This window comes from Aquarana catesbeiana, linkage group LG03, assembly GCF_042186555.1.
Source record: "Aquarana catesbeiana isolate 2022-GZ linkage group LG03, ASM4218655v1, whole genome shotgun sequence".
Lineage (NCBI taxonomy): Eukaryota > Metazoa > Chordata > Amphibia > Anura > Ranidae > Aquarana > Aquarana catesbeiana.
Window position 1 is genome coordinate 377,366,920 of NC_133326.1, and position 22,470 is coordinate 377,389,389.

The following is a 22,470-nucleotide window of genomic DNA, read 5'->3' on the forward strand; positions in this document are numbered from 1 at the left end:
CCAGGAGTTGAAGAAGGCCAAGAAACAGAAATACAAAGGGCAAGAATTTGATAATGTCAGATTGAGGCACAGATTGGGGTCATTTTTACACACAAGCCTCACGTCACTAAACTCCAATAAAATCAGTGTTGTGGGATGACCCTGCTGTGCATTTGGCTGTAGTGGTGTTTTGAGCGTGGGAATCTCTGATATATTACTATATTACGTCAGTGAGAAGAAAATACTTACTAAAGAATGTGAGCATAAAAATCCCATCGTTGCCTATCCTGAGCTGATCTGCATCATCAAAATCATCCCGTGCCACAAAGTCATCATCCTGTCATGGAAAATAGTCAGTTAGGGTTGCATTTCAGTTTTCAGATATAAAAAAAAAAAATGTAGATGATAAAGTTAGTTAGAGCTAAACTTAAACAGATAACAGAAAACAAAACTTTTTTTTTTTTTTTTCCTTGGCCGAAAAATAAATAAATAAATCAAACAAGTACACAATGAAACCTTGTGTTAATTAAAACCAAGTCTAGGAAAGCTGCCAACATTACCAATGGCAATAATGCTGCATTTCTAAGACATAAAGATTATATTTAAGGAAAGCAAACATCTTCATTGTGCAGGATCCTTCTCAGCTAAGACAAAGTATAGGTCAGCTAAACCTCAAACACAATCTGACCAAATCGCATGCCAAATTGGCAGCTATTGCCGGCAATGGCACCGTCCGAATAAGTGCGACGCCGCAACGATTCCCAAAAGTAGTTTCTGTACTACGTTTGGCGACTTCAGGGTGCGATTGCAATAGACATCTGTGCAGAAACCTGCACAGATGTCTCTGAAATCGTCCTCGAAGTCGGGACTGACATGCGAGAATTAAATCGTGCAAGTTCAGCTGAACTCACATCATTTCATTCACGCTGTCAGTGTGAACCTACTCTGATACCGTGTTTGTTTTAGCATTTGTGCCTTGCAGCTCTGGGCCTTGGGTGTAAATCCCACCATGGACATCATCTACATGGAGTTTGTACATTCTCATGTCTACATAGGTTTCATTTTTGGTACTGCAATTTCCTTCCAAAAAAAATTCTGGGTTATCTGGTTATCATTCTGGGACTAGTGCCCCTCTTTGGAAAATGTTCCCTCTATTCCTGTTCAGCAGTCTAAGATTGTTTTTTTTCCTTTTCAACATCCCCCGAATAATGGTAAACAGCTCAAATAAAGAGGGTGAGACTCCATAACGGGTGTAGACAGTTATAAGAGAACTGACAGATGTTCTAATCCCTCTACTTTCTTTCCACAACTTTAAAAAAAAAAAATTAAAAAATTGCCCTAATGCCCCTTTCACGCATGCGTTCTGTCTGTCTGGTTTTCATTCGTCCATTGACGGATGAAAAACGGTCAGCACTGCATTTCTATGGGCAAACCAATGTAAACGGACATTGTCTGTTTACAACTGTTTTTTTTGCGTTCAGGTTGGGTTTTTTTTTTTTTTTTTAAACAGAAGTCTCTATTTTTGTAAATGTATGAAAAACAGATGTAAATGGAATTGAACTAAACGAAAGACCAATGTTTACTGATGTAAACTGAATCAGTTTTATCTTAGCAGAAGTGTGGCTGAACAGATGATTCCTGTATGAAAGGAGCCTAGCTATATATTAAACATTGGTCCTAATATGTGAATGAGTGTGCTGGACATTTGTAAGCCACTGTGTGAACAGGGACTGATATAAGTGATTCTATGTAGAGATGCAAGAATCCAAAGCTACATTTTTTTCCATTCACCTAAATATATGAATGCCGATTTGTTCAGTCTACTGAAAATCATTCAGATCATAAATCAAAATTGCTTTGTTTCCTGACCTATATGATTTTCTGCACACCAGACAGACCTGCATGAAAAGAAAGGATTTGTCAATAAATGAGAGGCTCGATTTCCTCAGTTATTTAATCAAACTGGAAACACATTTTTTAGAAAACTTTTTACAAATGTCACAGTAAGCAACACACACTGTCTAAAGGCTTTAACAGCAGTGTCTATACACCTCTGAACCAATACAGGTTTCTCTATTTCTCTACAGCTACATTTTTGAAGCACACAGAAAGGGACAGACAGGAAGCTGATGTAAAAAAAAAAAAAAAAAAACAGTTTCTAGATAAGGCAGAAGCAGGTGCCATACCTCCAGTGATATTGGGAAGAAATCATCAAAAGTATCCAATCTCTCCCTGTGCTGAATGACAGCAGATAACGTCCAGAAAAGAGAACAGTCATTTAAAAGCTACTACTGCAATGTTCTCAGATGGCCTGATCTGAATCATCAGCAGATAACTTCTACTAATAATCTAATTCTGAGTTATACACAAAACATGCCCTAAGATGTGTTCTACAGTGATCAGCTCTAAACTCAAAGTGGATGTAAACCCGATTCATGAAATTTTACCTAAGCACATACATCTGTAGTGTTTACTTATCTCGTCCTGTGTGTTTCTGCCGCTCCATTCCTCTGTTATTTGCATATCCGATAACTTCTGACAAGTTCGCCGACACTGGATATAAAAGCAGCTGAAAATTTGTGTCAGGGAGGGAACTATAAATAGATTAGCAGAGAGCTGGTCTATTCACAGCACAGCTCTGCAAGTATCTTTGTTCTTCTTCCTATGTGGAGGGGCGGGGGGAGGGGGGTGCCTATTCGTCCAATCAGCTGCCACACAGTGTATGCCCAGACTCCCCTCCCACTGCTGAAACAGTAATTACAAATTCTAACACGATGTTCACTTTCTAAAGAATATAGCAAGCTGAGCACAGCAGATATGCAGATATACATGTAAAACTTATGTAGGGAGATTTGTTTCACCCCTGTGCATCATCTGAGGCTGTTCACTTCACTGGGTATAGGAGAGGGTTTACATCCACTTTAAAGCAATCCTGTTGCCATAGTAAAAAAATAAAAATAAACCAAGAGCTCCCTGTAAAACAAGCAGCCCAATGCTTTCCTGACAGGCACTCTTTTAAAGAGCTTAGAGAGGCGCTGCTCTCAAACACATTCAGGTGTGTCAGATACAGGTGTGTCCCCTGCTGGGCGCTATGGTTCCTTCCACTGACCCATTTTCAGTATTTGGGGGTTAGTAGGAGGAACCACAGTGCCCAGGTTTAAAAAGGTATTTTTCTTTACAGGGTCACCTTAAAAGGGACAATGTCAATAGAATAAATACGTTGAACTAAAAACAGCTTTATAAAGTTTTGTTTTGGAAATAACAGCACATACGTTGCATTAAATCTTTGCTCTCATGCAGTGTATGTTAGATGCGTCTCCCCATTCTAGTACTACATCACTTTTGTGTCTTTTCACAGCTGCAGGGATAAACTAGTGACATAATATCTGGGAGAGAAAGCTACAATGGGGAGATGCAGGCAGCCAACAACACATTCGGAAGTGGCAGATGCCAACACCATGGTGATGGTTCTACAGAAGTTTATTTGTTGCAACTGAGGTGCTGACGGCATGCATTATAACTGTACTTTTTTTAATGCTGAATTTTTTTTAATTATTTTTTATTTCACCAACAATGTCTCTTTATTGGGTGATTTCAAGCTCATGCTACTGAGCAATTTATGATACACTGGCAATCCCCTCCAAAGTTCTTTCTAAAGGATTTAAGCCTGCTGCCTACCTTCCGGTAAATGCGGGCTCCAGCGGGAGTAGAATGTGCCATTGCATTCTTTTGTAGAGGATTAGACTGGCCAACCTAAGAAATTAAAGAGTCATGGTGCTGACAAGCAATGTCCACAACCACAGACTCTAGCAGCCATCTTGGGTAAGCCTACTGTATGTAATATATGGTAAAAAGGCTTCTTTCAGAAAGGCGCCAGCACCTTGAGCTGCATGCAGGCAGTCTATAGAGATGGATGCAGACACAGCTACATGTCAAAATTTGACAGCTGCGCAGGAGCGGCTTCATGGCCCTGAACACACACTGTATGCATTCAGGGCCATGCAGCTGCTGCATTTGCATTTACCTCTACAGGCTGCCTGCATGCAGCTTGAGGCAGATGACAAAACAAAGACAGCCTGCGGGCAGGTTGGTGTCGGCGCTTGTCTGAACGAAGCCCAATTCTGTGCTTTGCAGCAGTTTAAAGTATATACAAAAGAAATAATACATAAAAGGTACCTCCCAAATATCTGATCTACTACTAGAAACATAAAATTACAAGCTGAGGAATAAAAAATGATAGCATTTTTAGAAAAACAGAAAGCTCTAACACAGCTGTTATACTAACGAACAGATCAGATTATGGGGTTTTCTGAAAAATTGCCCCCCCAAAACAATCTGACTGGCTTCAAATCCCCACATGCTACCATCACAACCCCTATATTTTGGGAGTGAGAAATTTAGGCGTTTCACCCACCATTACTGCAGACTAGGGAATCAGGGAGAGAACAGTGCCATCATCTTACCCAAATGCACCAATGAGGCGATGGCCAACATAAGGATTCATTTTTACATCCACCCAGGTACGTTAGCTCGAAATCTATGCCTCATCTAAAAATATATTCCACTGTATCATGTCACCCTTATGCTGTAGAAGTTTCTATATGAAGTTATAAAATATTTCTGACACTACAGTATAGAAATCTGCTCTTATTCTAATGTGATTTGGGGATCCTACCAGAATCAAGGCTAGAATGTGCGACTAGCATTGCACCTTGAACCAAACAGCCCCTGGTACCATATCCTTGATATACTGCTCCCTCAACTCTAGCGGTACCCCAGCTTCTCTATCCTATGTCCTCAAGTGGGAGCGAGATTTATCCCCCATTGATTTGGCAGATTGGAGCAAAGCCTTGTCCAGTATTGCAAAGTGCCTCTTTAATACAGCCACCTGGAGGCAGCCTACAAGATACTTCTTTGCTGGTATTGGGTACCAACCGGCATTGCCAAATCGAACACCTCTTACAGTGATAGATGTTTCCGGGGATGTGGTCAACTTCATATCTGATGGTCCAGCTCCCGCCCAGTGGGATTTTGGTCGAGGGTGTTTGGACTTCTGTTCACTTTCTTCCATGTACCTACCTGTAAGGACATAAATTGGCCCTGCTTCACTGCCCGATCCCAGGCCTCTTCTCCTATCAACAGAAATTGGCCACCTATTTATTCATTGCCGCTAAGCGTGCAATAGCTAGGGCCTGGAAAAATCCAGCTGTTTCGTTTAAAGCGGTAAAGAGCATCTTAACGATTCTCACGATTAATGAGAAGATGACTAGTAAGCCAGGCCTCCCATGCTAAATTTCTTAAAGTATGGGCCCCGTGGGGGTCTTACACTCTTCCAACTTTGCACCCGACCAGCCTGGGCCTTTCTAATTGACCCCTTCCACCTCCCGGACTAGGAAAACCCCAACCCCTATTCTTCGCGTCTCTTCCCTCTTCTTCTGTGGCTCCTCTCACCTCCTCTCTCGTTATCTGATCCCCCCTCCCTTTTTTTCCCCCCTCCTTTTTCATTTTTGTGTGTCTGTATGTTTTTTTATCCCAATTTTTGTGGATTGCTCCACACCCCAGCCCCCTGAGACAGCTTAGGCACCCTGTGTTGACCCCTGGCACTGGTCAGAGGGTTACTGTTTTTCGACATTTCATGCCTGAAAATACATTCTATATGTGCATTCTAACATTGTATTGTGGTATGCTTACTGTTCATATCCCGTGTGGGATTATTACAGCTGTACTTTTATATTTTAACAAAAATATTGTACCAGAACCTTGAAGCAAATATTAACTGATTTCATGGTGGTATAACAGCATAAACACATTAAATTATATACCTAGGTTTAAAACATGAGTTATTTATTGCACGGTAACTACAAGAAACTTCCACAAAAAGGTTATATATAGATTAGAGTGGCATGAACCTGGGGTTTATTGTTGCTTCACTGTTTTTTGTTGCCTCCTTTAGGTCCTACTGTTACTTGCTGCCAATGATTGTCAGACAGGTGCTTTCCACATAGAAGCCAATGTAGAATCTTCTCAGGTACAAGCTAGAGCACAGCCAGCAAGCAGCAGGAAGACTTGAAGGACCAAGTGTCTATTTAGCTAGAATACATAGTATATCTCAATAGAATTCATCTTTAAGCACTCTCTGGTCAAATAAAATTGCAGTAAACGAGTCTGGATACTGAAACAAAAAAAAGAATACTTACTCGTCCAGGAACAAGAGGTATTGTGGCTTCTGCCTTAGTCCTTTCAGCTTCATCGTAACTAGGCAAGGATGTTGCCACATTGTAAGATGGTGGCTTGGGGAAACCGGGCTCATCTTTGTAGTCAAAAAATGCTGTATAATATAAAAAATAAAATTACTTCTTTAAGAAATTGTTACAGGTTATTTCTGCTACCACAAAAGTCTTTAAAAAGGTACTGTCACTTTATCCAAGCAGGGCAAAATGAGAGTATCTATGAAAATAGCTCCCTCCACCTTCCCAGCACCCATAGACTTACCTTAGCTTGTAGCTCCTTGCTCCTGCACAGTAGATGATACTACCAGGCTCTTCCAGGTATGAAGGAGCATGTGAACTGCTCCCCTTTAACACTGCCCCAGCCTAGCAGCCATTTGTTCAGTCACATGACCAGGAGGAGTGATGTCACTGCTCTCCTGGGTTGTCGACACAGCTGATTTCAGCACCAGCTAAAGAAGAGCAAGGAACTGCGAGGGATTGCAGGTAAGTTATTTATATGAGGTCAGGGGATGCATTTTGTAGAGACAGTGCCACCTCACCATGCATAATGAAAGAGACAGTGACTCTTTAAATCCCAACTCTAGAGCTGTTTGATGCTCGGAGTTAAAATTTTGCAGTTGCTTCACCTTAGTAACAAAACATTAAGCCTTATCTATTATATAGAACATATATTTATTATGCAAGCACTACTCCAGGCTGCTGTTACCTTTACGCTGCCATACTACATGGGCTAAATGCTCGTTTGGCTGGGGTCAGGGGGGACAGAGGAAAAGTTCAAATACTTACCTTATTTCTCACTTCCCCCTCTCTGTACAACTGATCTGCTGAAAGTCTGTTCACTTTAATGCTAAGCCAGTCACAGCTCTCTGATGTTCTGTACAATGCAGGACAGCGAGGACTGGCATCGTACAGTGTAGAAGAGTCTCAACTGCTGAGGGAGCGAAGGAATAAGTTAGCAAGAATAGGTTATGCTTCCCCCCCGCTGCTGTAATAACATGTCTTACTTGAAATAATCTGTTCTTTCTTCTAATGATATGTCCCCCTGTGTATGTGTTGTATAAAAAAAAAGCTGTATATGTCTAATTTGTGAGCGCTGATCAGTGGTCACGTGACGTGCCGGCTCTCTCCTCCTCTCCTGCAGACTGACGTCAGCAGGGGAATCTCGGCCCCTCCCGCTACTTCTGTCAGACAGGGAGAGGAGAGAGGCAGCGCGTCACGTGACTCATGATCAGCGCTCACAAATAAGGTATATACAGCTTTTTTTTTTATATACAACACATACACAGGGGGACATATCCTTGGAAGACCAAGCAGATTAAATAAAGTAAGACATGTGGGTTAACAAACCCTTTAAAAGCTAAGTTCACCTTTCTGAAAAAAATTATAAATGCAGATACTGAATTTTTGCAGAAAAAAAAAGTGTATATATTATTTTTTTCACTGCCTACAGCTTTCCTGCCTGTGCCTCTGTATGGACTTTCCGTTTAAAAGCGGTTTATGTTTAAAAGAGTCGATAAACTGGAGGGTGCTCATTAGCACCCTCGCAGTCCATTGAGAACTATATACAATCTACTACAGCGGAAGATGGACTTTAAACGAATGACACGGCTCTGTGGGGGGGAGCAGCTGTGACAAAACATTGGTGTAACATATTTAAAAGGTGAACCTATCCTTTAACAGTGCACCAATGCTAGTTTATTACTGTAGGGACAATGCCAGGTGGAGACCTTCAGCTTCCAGTCCCAGAGCAGGATCAAAGCACGGTAGACTACGCTAAACTCTATACACTTCAGCTTTCCTACTGATGTGGTAGTTTTGTTACAAAATAAATACAAAACTTCCTTGATAATAAAGACAAAAAGGTACTACCAGTGCTGCCTGGTTATGAATGTCCTTTGCCTGAGATTCTTTACATAGCTGATGGAGTTAAAAGCCTGAGTTATAGGCTGAATATTCATGTCTTGCATGTAACAATGGAAGCAACACTAATCTAGATGCTTTAAGGCTTAACAAGCAAGAGATGACACGTGCCTTTATGCTACTAAAGTGAAGTTTTCATGCATTTCTGAAATAAAGAAAATATATCACTAACCTGCATTGTCTCCAGCAATGCTGCTGTATGGAGGTGGAGCGTCTGCTGCACCCTGGGGATTTTCTACAGGCTCCTCCTCATTCTGTAACTATAGGAAACAAATACCAGGTTTAGAAACAGAACTATAAAACTAAGTTACATACAACATGGCTGCCAAAATCCCTGACTTCATGGGCTAAAAATTACAGGAAATGCAACATTAATAATAAAATATGTGCAGCAGGACTTAATTATAAATACATGGACTTAGAGTTTTCTCTTAGTTTCCCACAAAACACATGCTGAACTTGCACATGAAGTCCACCAAATGCATCTTCCTGTGATGGTGTGGCAATAATGCTGTGCTGCTCCTTTCAGAATTCAGAGCAGTGTTACCACTCTCCTATAGACAGTGTATGGTTGAACTACAGTGGGATGAAAAAATATTGCAGGGGGTGTGGCTAACAGCATTGTCACTGCTGAGTAATAAGGCTGTAGCTTGTCAGTCAGCACAAGGCTTCATCCAATATAACCGACTACCTTCTGGATTGACAGCACTGTCAGTGTTAAATAAGAAAAAAAAACTGATATAAAACTGTGCATAAAATAAGTTTATGCAGAGTCAATATTTGCAGTACTGACCCTTCTTTTTCAAGACCTCTGCAACTCACCCTGGCCTGCTGTCAATTAACTTCTGGGCCACATTCTGACTGATAAAACGCTTGGAGTTAGTCAGAAGTTGTGGGGTTTTTTTGTTCACCCACCTCTTGAGGATTGACCACAAGTTCGCAATGGGAATTAAAGTCTTAGGAATTTGGCCAATCCACTTAGTTATCACTTTTGCCTTATGGCAAGGTGCTCCATCTTGCTGGAAAAGGCATTGTTCGTCACCAAACTGTTCTTGGGTGGTTGGGAGAAGTTGCTCTCGGATATTTTTGTACCATTCTTTATTCATGGCTGTGTTCTTAGGCAAAATTGTGAGTGAATGGTCTAAGGATGCTTTACTGTTGGCATGACACAAAACTGATGGTAGCACTCACCTATTCTTCTCTGGACAAGGTTTTTTTCCGGATGCCCCAAACCATCGGAAAGAGGATTCTTTAAAGAAAATGACTTTCCCCCAGTCCTCAGCAATCCAAACCCTGTACCTTTTGCAGAATTTCAGTCTGTCTCTGATGTTTTTCCTGGAGAGAAGCGGCTTCTTCGCTGCCCTTCTTGACACCAGGCCATTCTCCAAAAGTCTTCGCCTCACTGTGCATGCAAATGCACTCACACCTGTCTGCTGCCATTCCTGAGCAAGCTCTGCACTGGTGGTGCCCCGATCCTGCAGCTGAATCAACTGTAGGAGACGGCCCTGGTGCTTGTGGGACTTTTCTTGGCGCCCTGAAGTCTTCTTCACAACAATTGAACCTCTCTCCTTGAAGTTCTTGATGACTGGATAAATGGATGATTTAGGTGCAATGTTAGTAGCATTCATTTCCTTGCCTGTGAATCCCTTTTTGTGCCAAGCAATGAAGACTGAACTTGTTTCCTTGCAAGAAACCATGGTTAACAGAGGAAGAACAATGATTTCAAGCACCACCCTCCTTTAAAATCCTCCAGTCTCTTATTCTAACTCAATCAGAATTACAGAGTGATTTCCAGCCTTGTCCTCGTCAACACTGATATCTGAGTTAACTAGAGAATCACTGACATGATGTCAGCTGGTCCTTTTGTGGCAGGGCTGAAATGCAGTGGAAAATTTTTTTGGGGGGGACCAAGTTCATTTTCATGGCAAAGAGAGACTTTGCAATTAATTGCAATTTATCTGATCACTCTTCATAACATTCTGGAGTATATGCAAATTGCCATCATCAAAACCAAGGAGGCGGCAAACTTTACTTTTGGCCAGGGCTGTGTATTGACATTTTTTAACCTTATGCTGACCCTTTATATACGGTACTTGATTGTTTGAGGAAATGACTGATTCAATATTCTAATGAAATCTAACAAGTATCAAATCTTTATATATTTGAATCTGGTAGGTTCCTATAAGCTAAAAGGACACGTTTATTTAATGACTTTGACCAATGAAGTTCTTGTCTTTCTTCCACACAACTTGTCTTTGACAATTATATAAAACAGGTCCTAGAAACAGTCCCTACTGGTAGCTAATACCTTTGTCTATAATCTTTGGAAATAGTTTTATTTCAGTTTTTTGTCCAAGTACCTTTTTATTGTTTGAAAGTCCCACACTTCATTTCCGGTCGTTCGTTGGCTCCTGGGATATCAGTGTCATCCCAGGAGTCAAGGGGCATCTCCTCCACTTCTGACATCACGTTATTTCAAAACTGGAAATGATGCGATTCCAGACAGAGTTAGGCACCATTTTTCTTCTGCAGATGTTGCCATTGCACAGTGTTGTTACCGCACATGCGCAAGATCGTGATGTGCATGCTGGGTAGCCAACTGCACAAAATAGAGCTGGCAGTTTCAGATGCCAGCAGTTGATATGGCAGCTGCCAGCAGATTACAATTGGGGTATGGAATAAAATAGCTTAGAAACTTTTACCCGCAATAACAATGCCTGATGTAAAAATAACTAAGATTAAGGAGCACAACAATATGTTTATTGGTAATTACTCAGGAAGACTCTAGCTCCTCTTTAAAGTAGAACTATACTGCATCTGTGCACCAAACGAAAAACACTAAACACCCCCTAGGAATTCTGGCCATGGCCATCCTGAGTAAGGGCATTTGATTCACGCAGCATTTACTTTCTGGAATCCATCTGCCCTTAGCTCAGGCATGCAAGCAGGAGGGTGTGCTTTACTGAGAAAACCCCTCCTCCCCTCCCAAAGGCTCCTTGGGTGTATGACATAATTTGCCTAGGCCTGGAAACCAGGAAATACCTGAAGAAATGTACAAAGTGTAAAACAAATAAATATGATATACTTTCCTATAAATTTACTAATGCTAGTAGCATAAGGATTACAAATACTAAATATGGATTGAGAGAGTGAAGTTCTGCATTAACCCTTTATTCCCAACACAGCTCTTCTGTCTCATCCATTATTCAGTAGCCTTGGCATTTCTACTAAGAGCACTTAGCTGGTAACTGAACTGGGGTTGTACAATCACTTGTTTATTCCATCACCCACGTCATCTAATGTGCTTCAAATCCACAAAGCACTTTAATGTAAGGCAAATGGGGCTGCTAAGGATAAGATGAATGGGGAAAGGAAAGAATTGGACAGCCCTTGAAAACCCACACAGTGCTGTATGGCAATAGTGTAGGATATCTACATACAGAATGATGATTCTGAAAAGGGCTTTGTAATATTCCCTACACACAGCTGGTATCTAAATCATGACATAATATACTTTCTCTGCGATTTCAGCAATGCTATGACCATATTTCTGAAAGACAAAATACTGCTCATTGCGCCATCCTGACAATAACTACTGAATATGTGTACTTCTGCTAGCATTAAGGTAATACTAAAACTAAAAACGTTTTTTTACCCTAATGCATTCTTTGTATTAGGGTAAAAAACGCTTTCTATTTCTCTGTCCCCCCTTCCCTGTGTGAAGGAATTAGCGAAGAGGGACCCGAGCAGCAGCAGGTGCGTCAATCAAATGCAGTAAGGAGGAAGTGGGGGTCGGGCTAAGCCCCATTGTGTAAGTCTATGGAGCGCGGCCTCCATAATAAGCAGTTTAGTAGGACGACACACGAAGAGGAAGAGGAGGAGGAGCCAAGATCGCGAGCGCGGGGGGGGGAGGGGGGGCGCGAGAAAAGGAGGATCGGGGCCTCTCTGTGCAATTTTTTTTTTTTTTTTTAATTAACCTTAGTAACACTTTAAAGAGTATGTAAACCCAACATTTTATATTCCTGATATGTGGCTGCTGTACCATGTATTTGTGTGAGAAAGTATCCTGTTCTCTTTGTATTGCTTCCTTTGTGCGACATCCCTGGTGATCCTGCTAGTTCCTCTGCTTCCCTATTAAAAAATGACCTCACTAAGCAGGAGAGCAATGCTCTTCCAATGATCAGACTTGTCCTGACAAACCCCTGCTGCACAGCCATTCACTGGGAAGTTCAGTGTACTGCTGTTTCTCCTCCCCCCAGCTCTTATGTAGCTGAGAACAGAAAGAATTTGATCACTTATAAAAAAGGGAAAAAGTATTTATAAATGTTTTTTTATTCCTATACACAAATGTTTTGCCTTTCGTTTTTATTTTAAACAATGTTTTTTTTTTTTGTTTTTTTTAGAAGGTGATCGATTACAATCAATTTCATTTGTGTATGTTGGTATCCACAGCACATTGTAATTGCTGATCATAATGCAATGGGAGCTTTTCCTGTAAGGCTACATGTACACGAGCAGCTCCTAAACTTGAGTTTAGGCGCTTTTGGCGTTTTTTTTCGCCAAAGCTCCTAAACTCCACTCCATAAAAGTCTATGGGGGTTATTTACTAAAGGCAAATCCACTTTGCACTACAAGTGCACTTGGAAGTGCAGTCACTGTAGACCTGAGAGAGACATGCAAGGAAAATAAAAAAACAGCATTTTAGCTTGCACATGATTGGATGATAAAATCAGCAGAGCATGTGCGTGCATGTGCGTCTTTTATCCACGCTTTTTTTTTTGCATGTTTGTCGCACCACAGCATAGGGAAGCTCATTCACTTTAATGGGCTGCCCTACGCGCGACAAATGCACCAGGGTAGCTCCTGCACCGTTTTTAGCAGTGAGGTTCATGCAACAAAACACGCATTTGCTAGCTACATTGGGGTGTCATTAAGAAATAATGGCACATTTTCAAGAAGCGTGTTTCTGGATACGTTACCTGAATTCAAAGGTATGAATGAGGCCATACCACTTACACCTTGCCCAGCCAGACAGGTGATATGCTTATGTCTTAGTTTTGTGGCTTCCTATGTCACCTTCCCGTCCTTCTATCATACACAGAAGTCAACTTTGTGACCCCTCTTCAGTGATCAGGAAGCTGACCCACAAAGCTAATATCTGAACCAGGGTAGGGGATCTTGTACATGGGCACATTCTCCTGAATATGAACAAGCAGGCATATTTTACTTCCCAGGGGCCCCTAGTGCTGTGTACAGCCACCCATAGACATATATGGCTAAAAGCAGCTGTACACTGCTGTGTATAAAGCAATGTATACATACAGACGTAATGTCCAAAACACAGGTAGTATGCATTTGGGACGTTACATCTGTGCACATGCACCACTTTATGCAAGTAGTGGTGCATAGATGTATACAGCTACCTTCACCTAGCGGCTACCAGGCACTAAAATGCGCCCTTTTTTTTTCTTACACTGCATGGGCAAATGTGCCCATGTGCATGTGTCCAATTGATAAAACATTACTACTCAGCTTAGTAACATAGTAATTATGAGTGTTCAGTAGTACACTTCTGTGTTTTTCAAAAGAACAGTCGCTTCCCAAAGCCTACTCAGTTACATTTTTGTACATATTTTATTCTATCTTTTCATGTGACAACACTGAAGAAATTACACTTTGCTACAATGTAAAGTAGTGAGTGTACAGCTTGTATAACAGTGTAAATTTGCTGTCCCCTGAAAATAACTCAACACACAGCCATTAATGTCTAAACCGCTGGCAACAAAAGTGAGTACACCCTTAAGTGAAAATGTCCAAATTGGGCCCAAAGTGTGGCCACCATTATTTTCCAGTCCTGCTATAACCCTCTTGGGCATGGAGTTCACCAGAGCTTAACAGGTTGCCACTGGAGTCCTCTTCCATTCCTCTATAATGACATCACGGAGCTGGTGAATGTTAGAGACCTTGCGCTCCTCCACCTTCCGTTGGAGGATGCCCCACAGATGCTCAACAGGGTTTAGGTCTGGAGACATGCTTGGCCAGTCCATCACCTTTACCCTCAGCTTTTTTAGCAAGCCAGTGGTCGTCTTGGGGGTGTGTTTAGGGTAATTTTCATGTTGGAATACTGCCCAGCTGCCCAGTCTCCGAAGGGAGGGATTCATGGTTCCCTCAATATAGCACTCATGCAGCCCCAGACCATGACACTCCCACCACCATGCTTGACTGTAGGCAGCACACACTTGTCTTTGTACTCCTCACCTGGTTGCCGCCACACACGCTTGACACCATCTGAACCAAATAAGTTTATCTTGGTCTCCTCAGACCAGTAATCCATGCCCTTGGTCTGCTTGTCTTCAGCAAACTGTTTGTGGGCTTTCTTGTGCATCACCTTTAGAAGAGGCTTCCTTCTGGGACGACAGCCATGCAGACCAATTTGATGCAGTGTGCACCGTATGGTCTGAGCACTGACAGGCTGACCCCCCACCCCTTCAACCTCTGCAGCAATGCTGGCAACACTCATACGTCTATTTCCCAAAGACAACCTCTGGATATGACGCTGAGCAAGTGCACTCAACTTCTTTGGTCGACCATGGCGAGGCCTGTTCTGAGTGGAACCTGTCCTGTCATACCGCTGTATGGTCTTGGCCACCATGCTGCAGCTCAGTTTCAGGGTCTTGGTAATCTTCCTATAGCCTAGGTCATCTTTATGTAGAGCAACAATTCTTTTTTTATAGATCCTCAGAGAGTTCTTTTCCATGAGGTGCCATGTTAAACTTCCAGTGAACAGTATGAGAGAGTGAGAGCGATAGCACCAAATTTAACACACCAGCTCCCCATTCACACCTGAGACCTTGTAACACGAGTCACATGACACCAGGAAGAGAAAATGGGTAATTGGGCCCAATTTGGACATTTTCACTTAGGGGTGTACTCACTTTCATTCCCAGCAGTTTAGACATTAATGGCTGTGTGTTGAGTTATTTTGAGGTGACAGCAAATTTACACTGTTATACAAGCTGTACACTCACTACTTTACATTATAGCAAAGTGTCATTTCCTCAGTGTTGTCACATGAAAAGATATAATAAAATATTTACAAAAATGTGAGGGGTGTACTCACTATGGTGAGATACTGTATCATATTTGTCTGCCAAAAACACTGTCATCTAGCCCTGACTCTGTTTAGACACATCAATTTGCTTTAAGGAAGGAAATGTGGATCCCTCAAACACATCGGATTACTGTTATGCCCCGTACACGCGGTCGGACATTGATCGGACATTCCGACAACAAAATCCATGGATTTTTTCCGACGAATGTTGGCTCAAACTTGTCTTGCATACACACGGTCACACAAAGTTGTTGGAAAATCCGATCATTCTGAACGCGGTTACATAAAACACGTACGTCGGGTCTATAAACGGGGCAGTAGCCAATAGCTTTCATCTCTTAATTTATTCGGAGCATGCGTGGCACTTTGTGCGTCGGATTTGTGTACACACGATCGGAATTTCCAACAACGGATTTTGTTGTCAGAAAATTTTATAGCCTGCTTTCAAACTTTGTGTGTCGGAAAATCCAATGGAAAATGTGTGATGGAGCCCACACACGGTTGGATTTTCCGACAACAAGGTCCTATCACACATTTTCCGTCGGAAAATCCGACCATGTGTACAGGGCATTAGACACTTTAAAATATATATTCTGTATGATTAAAGAGACTGGTGAATTTTTAAATCTATTACTATGGGCTTTGCCATCTAATGGAGTGGAACTCTACTAACTTCAGTTACTAACTACAACTACTAATTTTTTTACCACTGTCCAATAAGCATGAAGGAAAGCTTAAACACTACTCCAAAGTAGCTGATTTGCTAGTTGCATGTACATTATACTTATTTCTTTATTTGGATGAAATGACAGGAGCATCGTTCAATCTATCTTCTCTGAGCAGAGGCTGAAATGTGTCTGCTCCCAGCCTGTGACTGGACAGTGAAAGGAATTCATTCTGTCACTTTGCCTTCTCCTCCTCTAATCTTCTCCTAATAAACGTAGAATGTAGCATTTTACCGAAAGGTAGGGAGTCTGTAATTAGTCGGTGCAACTGCATTGCAACTTGGTTCATTATCAAAAAAAAATGGCAGAATCTTCGGGTCTTGTATGGATTTTAAGGGGAACCCATGTTAACCACCTGCGGACCACCCACCATACATATACTGCGGCAGGGCAGCCGCTCTGTGCAAGATTATGTACCTAGTACATGATCTGACACTTCCGGGTCTGGGGCGTGCACGCGCACCGCCGGCGACCCGCTTCTGCTGTGATCACACACAGCAGGAGCCCAGCGGCGAGTAGCGCAGACTCGGTTCAGTACACAGGCAGAATGGCGATCTGTGAGGAGGGAAGGCATTGATCTTGTGTTCCTGCATAGCATGGACACAGATCTTTGCCTTCCTTTATTAAAAAACACCTCCCCCACAGTACACAAGCATTGGCTAGGAAAACATTTAACCTTTTGATTGCCCCTGATGTTAACCACTAACATGTTAACATTATTTGTACAGTGACCGTGCATATTTTTTTAGCACTGATCACTGTATTAGTGTCACTGGTCCTCAAAAAGTGCCAAAAGTGTCAGTTAGTGTCCAATTTGTCCACCGCATTATTGCAGTCCCGCTAAAGGTCGCTGATCAGGGGGGGGGGGGGTGGGGGTTATTTTTTGGTGGAGGTCGACATTCATTGTGATTGACAGACATCACTGGACGACATGATTGACGACTGATGTGCATCTGGGGATTTTTTTTTTTTTTTTAACCACTTAAGGACCAGAAGGATTTGCCCCGGCCATTAACCAGGCCATTTTTTGCGATACGGCACTGCATCGCTTTAACTGACAATTGCGCAGTCATGCGACGCTGTACCCAAACAACATTTTTGTCCTTTTTTTCCCACAAATACAGCTTTCTTTTGGTGGTATTTGATCACCTCTGCAGTTTTTATTTTTTGCGCTATAAACAAAAAAAAGAGCGACAATTTTGAAAAAAAACTATATTTTTTACTTTTTGCTATAATAAATATCCAAAAAAAAAAAAAAAAAAAAGAAAAAAAAAAATGTCTTCATCAGTTTAGGCCAATAAGTATTCTTCTACATATTTTTGGTAAAAAATAAAATTAAAATCACAATAAGCGTATATTGATTGGTTTGTATAAAAGTTATAGCGCCTACAAAACAGGGGCTAGATTTATGGCATTTTTAACATTTTTTGTTTTTTTTTACTAGTAATGGTGGCGATCTGCAATTTTTAACGGGACTGTGACATTTCGGCGGACAGATCGGAGACTTTTGACACATTTTTGGGACCATTGACACTTACACAGCGATCAGTGCTATAAAAATGCACTGATTACTGTGTAAATGTCACTGGCAGGGAAGGGGTTAACACTAGGGGACGATCACGGGGTTAAGTGTTCCCTAGGGAGATGTTTCTAACTGTGGGGGCAGTGTAGTGACTGGGGGAGGAGATAGATCGCTGTTCCCAATAGGAACAGACGATCTGTCTATCCTCCCCTGACAGAATGGGGATCTGTCTGTTTACACTGACAGATCCCCGTTCTGTCTCTCTCAGGAGCTATCGCACCGCCTCCGGCGTCGCGTGTGTGTCCCCTAGTGGTCTTAAAGCGGCCAATGTACAATTCGCGATTCACCCAGGAGAGCCAACATGCCACAGTACAACTGCTGCGGCTGGTCTTTAAGTGGTTAGTAAAGGAGTTGCACCCTATACTCATTTGTTTGAAGTGAGGGGGGCTTCCAGATTTCAAAGAGTCAACCCCAGCACCCCCACAACCACTAGGCCAGGGTTGTGGGGAAGAGGCACTTGTCCTCATTAACATAGGGACAAGGTGTTTTGCCATGGAGGGGGCATCCAATGTAACCAATGTAAAATGTACCCAATGTAAAAATTGCCATACCTAAACTTCAGTTTTAAGAAGTCAACATTTTTCTATGAGCTCTAATGATATTCTCTGTAACAGATTTGTTGTGTTGGCGAGGCACAACAAGAAAGAATGCAGCCAAGGGACAAAGTAGCTGCAGCTAAATGGATTGTTGCCAAACCCTAGTAGGGTGTTTACAGAGGATATCTTATTGCTGAGAGATTAGAACGGCCAACTATTTTTAGCCAGGTCTTTCTATTTGCCAGCTATAAAACCAGGAATTGCTTTTTTTATACTTTTAGTCACATTAAATTCATAGTTGTTGCTATACACTTACTAAGACAGTAGAGGAGAATGCTTTCCACCTTCCCTGAAAACAAATTTGCATTCAAGAGCTGACACAGCAGAATATTTTAATGTCTGCAGGTACCCTTTAGGGCTCATTCACGCCAGCTTTGTTGGGCAGTTTTGCACTGCAAGAACAAGGCAATTTGCATTATGTCCTAAAGGTTCAGTTCAAACAAACACAATGAGAAAAATGAGAACATGTTGCATTTTTGCACAATGAGTTTTAAAGTCTGCAACTAAAACAAGCTATTACATAAACACTTCACATCATTTAAACTTTCAGAACAAGGTGTTAAAAAAGCTGTAAAAAAAAAAAAAAAAAAACCTTCTGATTCAAAGGGTATAATCACCCTTCTAAAAAATAAAAATAAAAAAAAAAAGAAAAAAAAAAGAAGAAAAGTTTACTTTGCAGTCGAGGGTTCCAGTACTTTAGAAAACAATGTGCAGCTTAGCAGAATGGACCTTGGCATTTATGATATACCAGTAAGCCAATCTCTGCTTACCCATAGCCTGGCCAAAAACCACCATCCCGACCAATCAGCCTCATCCTGGGGATATTACACCAAACTTGTGGGGACTTTAACCAACACAGTATGAAGGGGTTCTTGCTAAGGGTTGTATTTGGCTTTTATATAGAAACGCGAACCTGATTCTGAAGCATCTTGGCATTGCCATGTTGATGTACATTGCATCTGGAAAGTATTCACAGCGTGTTTCAGCCTTATTCCAAAATGGATTAAATTTATTATTTTCCTCAAAATTCTACAAACAAATTCCTATAATGACAACATGAAAGAGGTTTGTTTGAAATCTTTGCAAATTTATTAAAAAAAAAAAAAAAAGAAAAAAAAAAAAATCACATGTACCTAAGTGCCGGTTCACACAGGGGCGACTTGTCAGGCGACCTAGCCGCCTGACAAGTCGCCTCCCGTTCTGTACAATGGAACCGTTCTAATAGGAGCGACGCAAGTCGCTCCAACTTAGAAAAAGGTTCCTGTACTACTTTGGGGGCGACTTGGGGCGACTTGCATAGACTTCTATACAGAAGTCGTTTTGCAAGTTGCCGTGGCAGTCGTGTGCAGGTCACCTCGGTGAGGCGACCTGCAAGTCGTGCCGCCCCTGTGTGAACCGGGCCTAAGTATTCACAACCTTTGCCATGATACTCAAAATTGAGCTCAGGTGCATCCTGTTTCTACTAATCTCCTATAAGATGTTTCTACAACTTAATTGGAGTCCACCTGTGGTAAATTCAGTTGACTGGACATGATTTGAAAAGGCACACACCTGTCTATATAAGGTCCCACATTTAACAGTGCATGTCAGAGCACAAACCAAACTATGAAGTCAAAGGAATGGTCCGTAGACCTCCAAGACACAATTGTATCGAGGCACAGAATCATGTCTGCAGAATTGAAGGATCCCAATTAGCACAATGGCCTCCATCATACGTAAATGGAAGTTTAGAACCACCAGAACTCTTCCCAGAGTGAGTCGCCTGGCCAAACTGTGCAATGAGGGGAGAAGGGCCTTAGTCAGGGAGGTGACAAAGAACCCAATGGTCACTCTGACAGAGCTCCAGCGTTTCTCTGTGGAGAGAGGAGAACCTTCCAGAAGAACAACCATCTCTGCAGCACTCCACCAATCAGGCCTGTATGGTAGCCACTCAGCTCAGTCTGTTCAGTACCCATCAGAGCCTGTTCAGTGCCCATCAATGCAGCCTGTTCAAAAACAAACAAAATTCTCTGGTCTGATGAAACAAAGATTGAACTCTTTGGCCTGGATGGCAAGCGTCATGTCTGGAGGAAACCAGGCACCACTCATCACCTGGCCAATACCATCCCTACAGTGAAGCATGGTGGTGGCAGCGTCATGCTGTGGGGATGTTTTTCAGCGGCAGGAACTGAAAGACTAGTCAGGATCAAGGGAAAGATGAATGCAGCAATGTACAGAGACATTTTTTATGAAAACCTGCTCCACAGCTATCTGGACTTCAGACTGGGGCGCAGGTGTATCTTCCAACAATGACCCTAAGTACAGTTAAGATAACAGAGAAGCGGCTACGGGACAACTCTGTGAATGTCCTCGAGTGGCCCAGCCAGAGCCCAGATTTGAACCTGAATGAACATCTCTGAAGAGATCTGAAAATGGCTGTGCACTGACGCTCCCCATCCAACCTGATGGACCTTGAGAGGTCCTGCAAAGAAGAATGTGAGAAACTGCCCAAAAATAGGTGTGCCAAGCTTGTAGCATCATACTCAAAAAAGATTTGAGGCTGTAATTGGTGCCAAAGATGCTTCAAAGTATTGAGCAAAGGCTGTGAATACTTATGTACATGAGATTTTTTTTTTTTTCCAATAAATGTGCAAAGATTTCAAATAAACTTCTTTCACGTTGTCATTATAGGGTATTGTTTGTAGAATTTTGAGGAAAATAATGAATTTAATCAATTTTGGAATAAGGCTGGAACATAACAAAATGTGGAAAAAGTGAAGCACTGTGAATAATTTTCCAGACGCACTAGTCACTTCGCTGGCATTCAGAATATCACAAGAATTTCACATCCACTTATTCCCTTGCACTATATGCAGCACTCAAGGCCCCTTCGCACTACCCACATGCTAAAGCATTCTAATTTAGCATGCAGGATTGGGTCAGTTTTTCCAGGACTTGGACCCCTTTCACACTGGAGGCGTTTTTCATGCGCTTTAGTGCTAAAAATAGCACCTGTAAAGCGCCCGAGAAAAGCCTGATCTGCAATCCCAGTGTGAAATCCTGAGTGCTTTCACACTGGGGCGCTGCATTGGCAGGACATCAAAAAGTCCTGCTAGCAGCTTCTCTAGGAGCGGTGTATACACCATACCTAAAGCGCCCCTGCCCATTGAAATCAATGGGCAGTGCCACTTTGCAGGCACTTTTAACCCTTTATTCGGCTGCTAGCAGGGGTTAAAAGCGCTCGAAAAGCACAGCAAAAACAACGAAGCGCTACTAAAACTAGTGGAGCTTTACCGCTGACGCCTGGGCACTGGCAGTGTGAAAGGGCTCTAAGGGTGTAGTGTGATGCACAGTTTCAGCACACAGGACAGTTTACATTTCTTTTTAAACCTTTAAGAGTGTGCAAATGCACCCCCTCCATTCAAGTTTCTGTTGCGGTCTCCTGCAGTGAAATCCAATCAACTCGCAAAACTGCAGCATGTCTCCAGATATAGCTGCCCTGGAAGATAAGCTTCAATGAAGACTTAGGGTCCTTTCACACAGGACGGATCATCGCGGATCGCTCCGTGGATCCCCGCTGAGCAGGCAGATGACAGTCCATGTGCACACTGTGCAGCAACGGACCTGTCACAGTGCCACTCTCCCCTATGGGGGATCGGATGACGACGGACCGTAGAGTCCGTCGTCACCCGAACGGTCAGATGTCAGCGGACGTGTCACCGCTGACATCCGACGCTCCATAGAGGTCTATGGAGGGTCCGTTCAGGTCCGCCTAAAAGGTCCGCCTAAAAAACTGACAGGCGGACCTGAACGGATCGTTCGTCTGAAAGAGGCCTAACTCTACACTTGCTTACTCATGTTTACTACAACACAATGAGGTGCAAAGCAAAACACCTGTCTGTATCCAACCATTTGACTCCACACAAAATTCAAACACCAAGCACTCCCCTTCTGGCACTTAAGCTGGCCATAGATGGTTTGAATCTTGGCCAGGTCAATAGGCAACTGGCCGAGATTCAAACCATCTATGGGCAGGCTGATTGTACCAAAGTTGATCCACTGGTCGACTTGGGTACCACCAGCATGTCGAATTTTCAGCATGTGATTATTGCCAGCGGCTGTGGCCACTACCAACAACCACTGTGTTCTCCCGGCAGGGACAGGAACGGATCTGTTGGCAAATGCAGCCGTGAGGCTAAAGCCAGCCAGAGAAGGATGGAAATTCCTGCCGAACCGGTCGAATTTCAATCCATCTATGGGCAGGCTGGTTTTACTGAACTCGATCTAGCATTTTATGTTTTTCCAATACAATAAGGGCTCATTTACACTTGCTTCTGCTTCAACACAC

General features: G+C 42.4%; 1 protein-coding gene across 2 annotated transcripts in view; it reads right to left on the reverse strand.

Annotated features, from left to right (window-relative positions):
- Positions 1 to 22,470, reverse strand: part of NDFIP1 (Nedd4 family interacting protein 1) — a 78,877-nt gene that overhangs the window by 23,868 nt on the left and 32,539 nt on the right. Inside the window, exons 2-5 of one of the 2 annotated variants that reach the window (XM_073620647.1) lie at positions 8,302 to 8,389; positions 6,177 to 6,307; positions 2,166 to 2,216; positions 229 to 316 (exon numbers count right to left, since the gene is read on the reverse strand). In XM_073620647.1, the coding sequence (XP_073476748.1) occupies positions 229 to 316; positions 2,166 to 2,216; positions 6,177 to 6,307; positions 8,302 to 8,389 (358 nt within the window). The remainder of the gene's footprint in view (positions 1 to 228; positions 317 to 2,165; positions 2,217 to 6,176; positions 6,308 to 8,301; positions 8,390 to 22,470) is intronic. The other variant, XM_073620649.1, reaches the window with a different exon arrangement.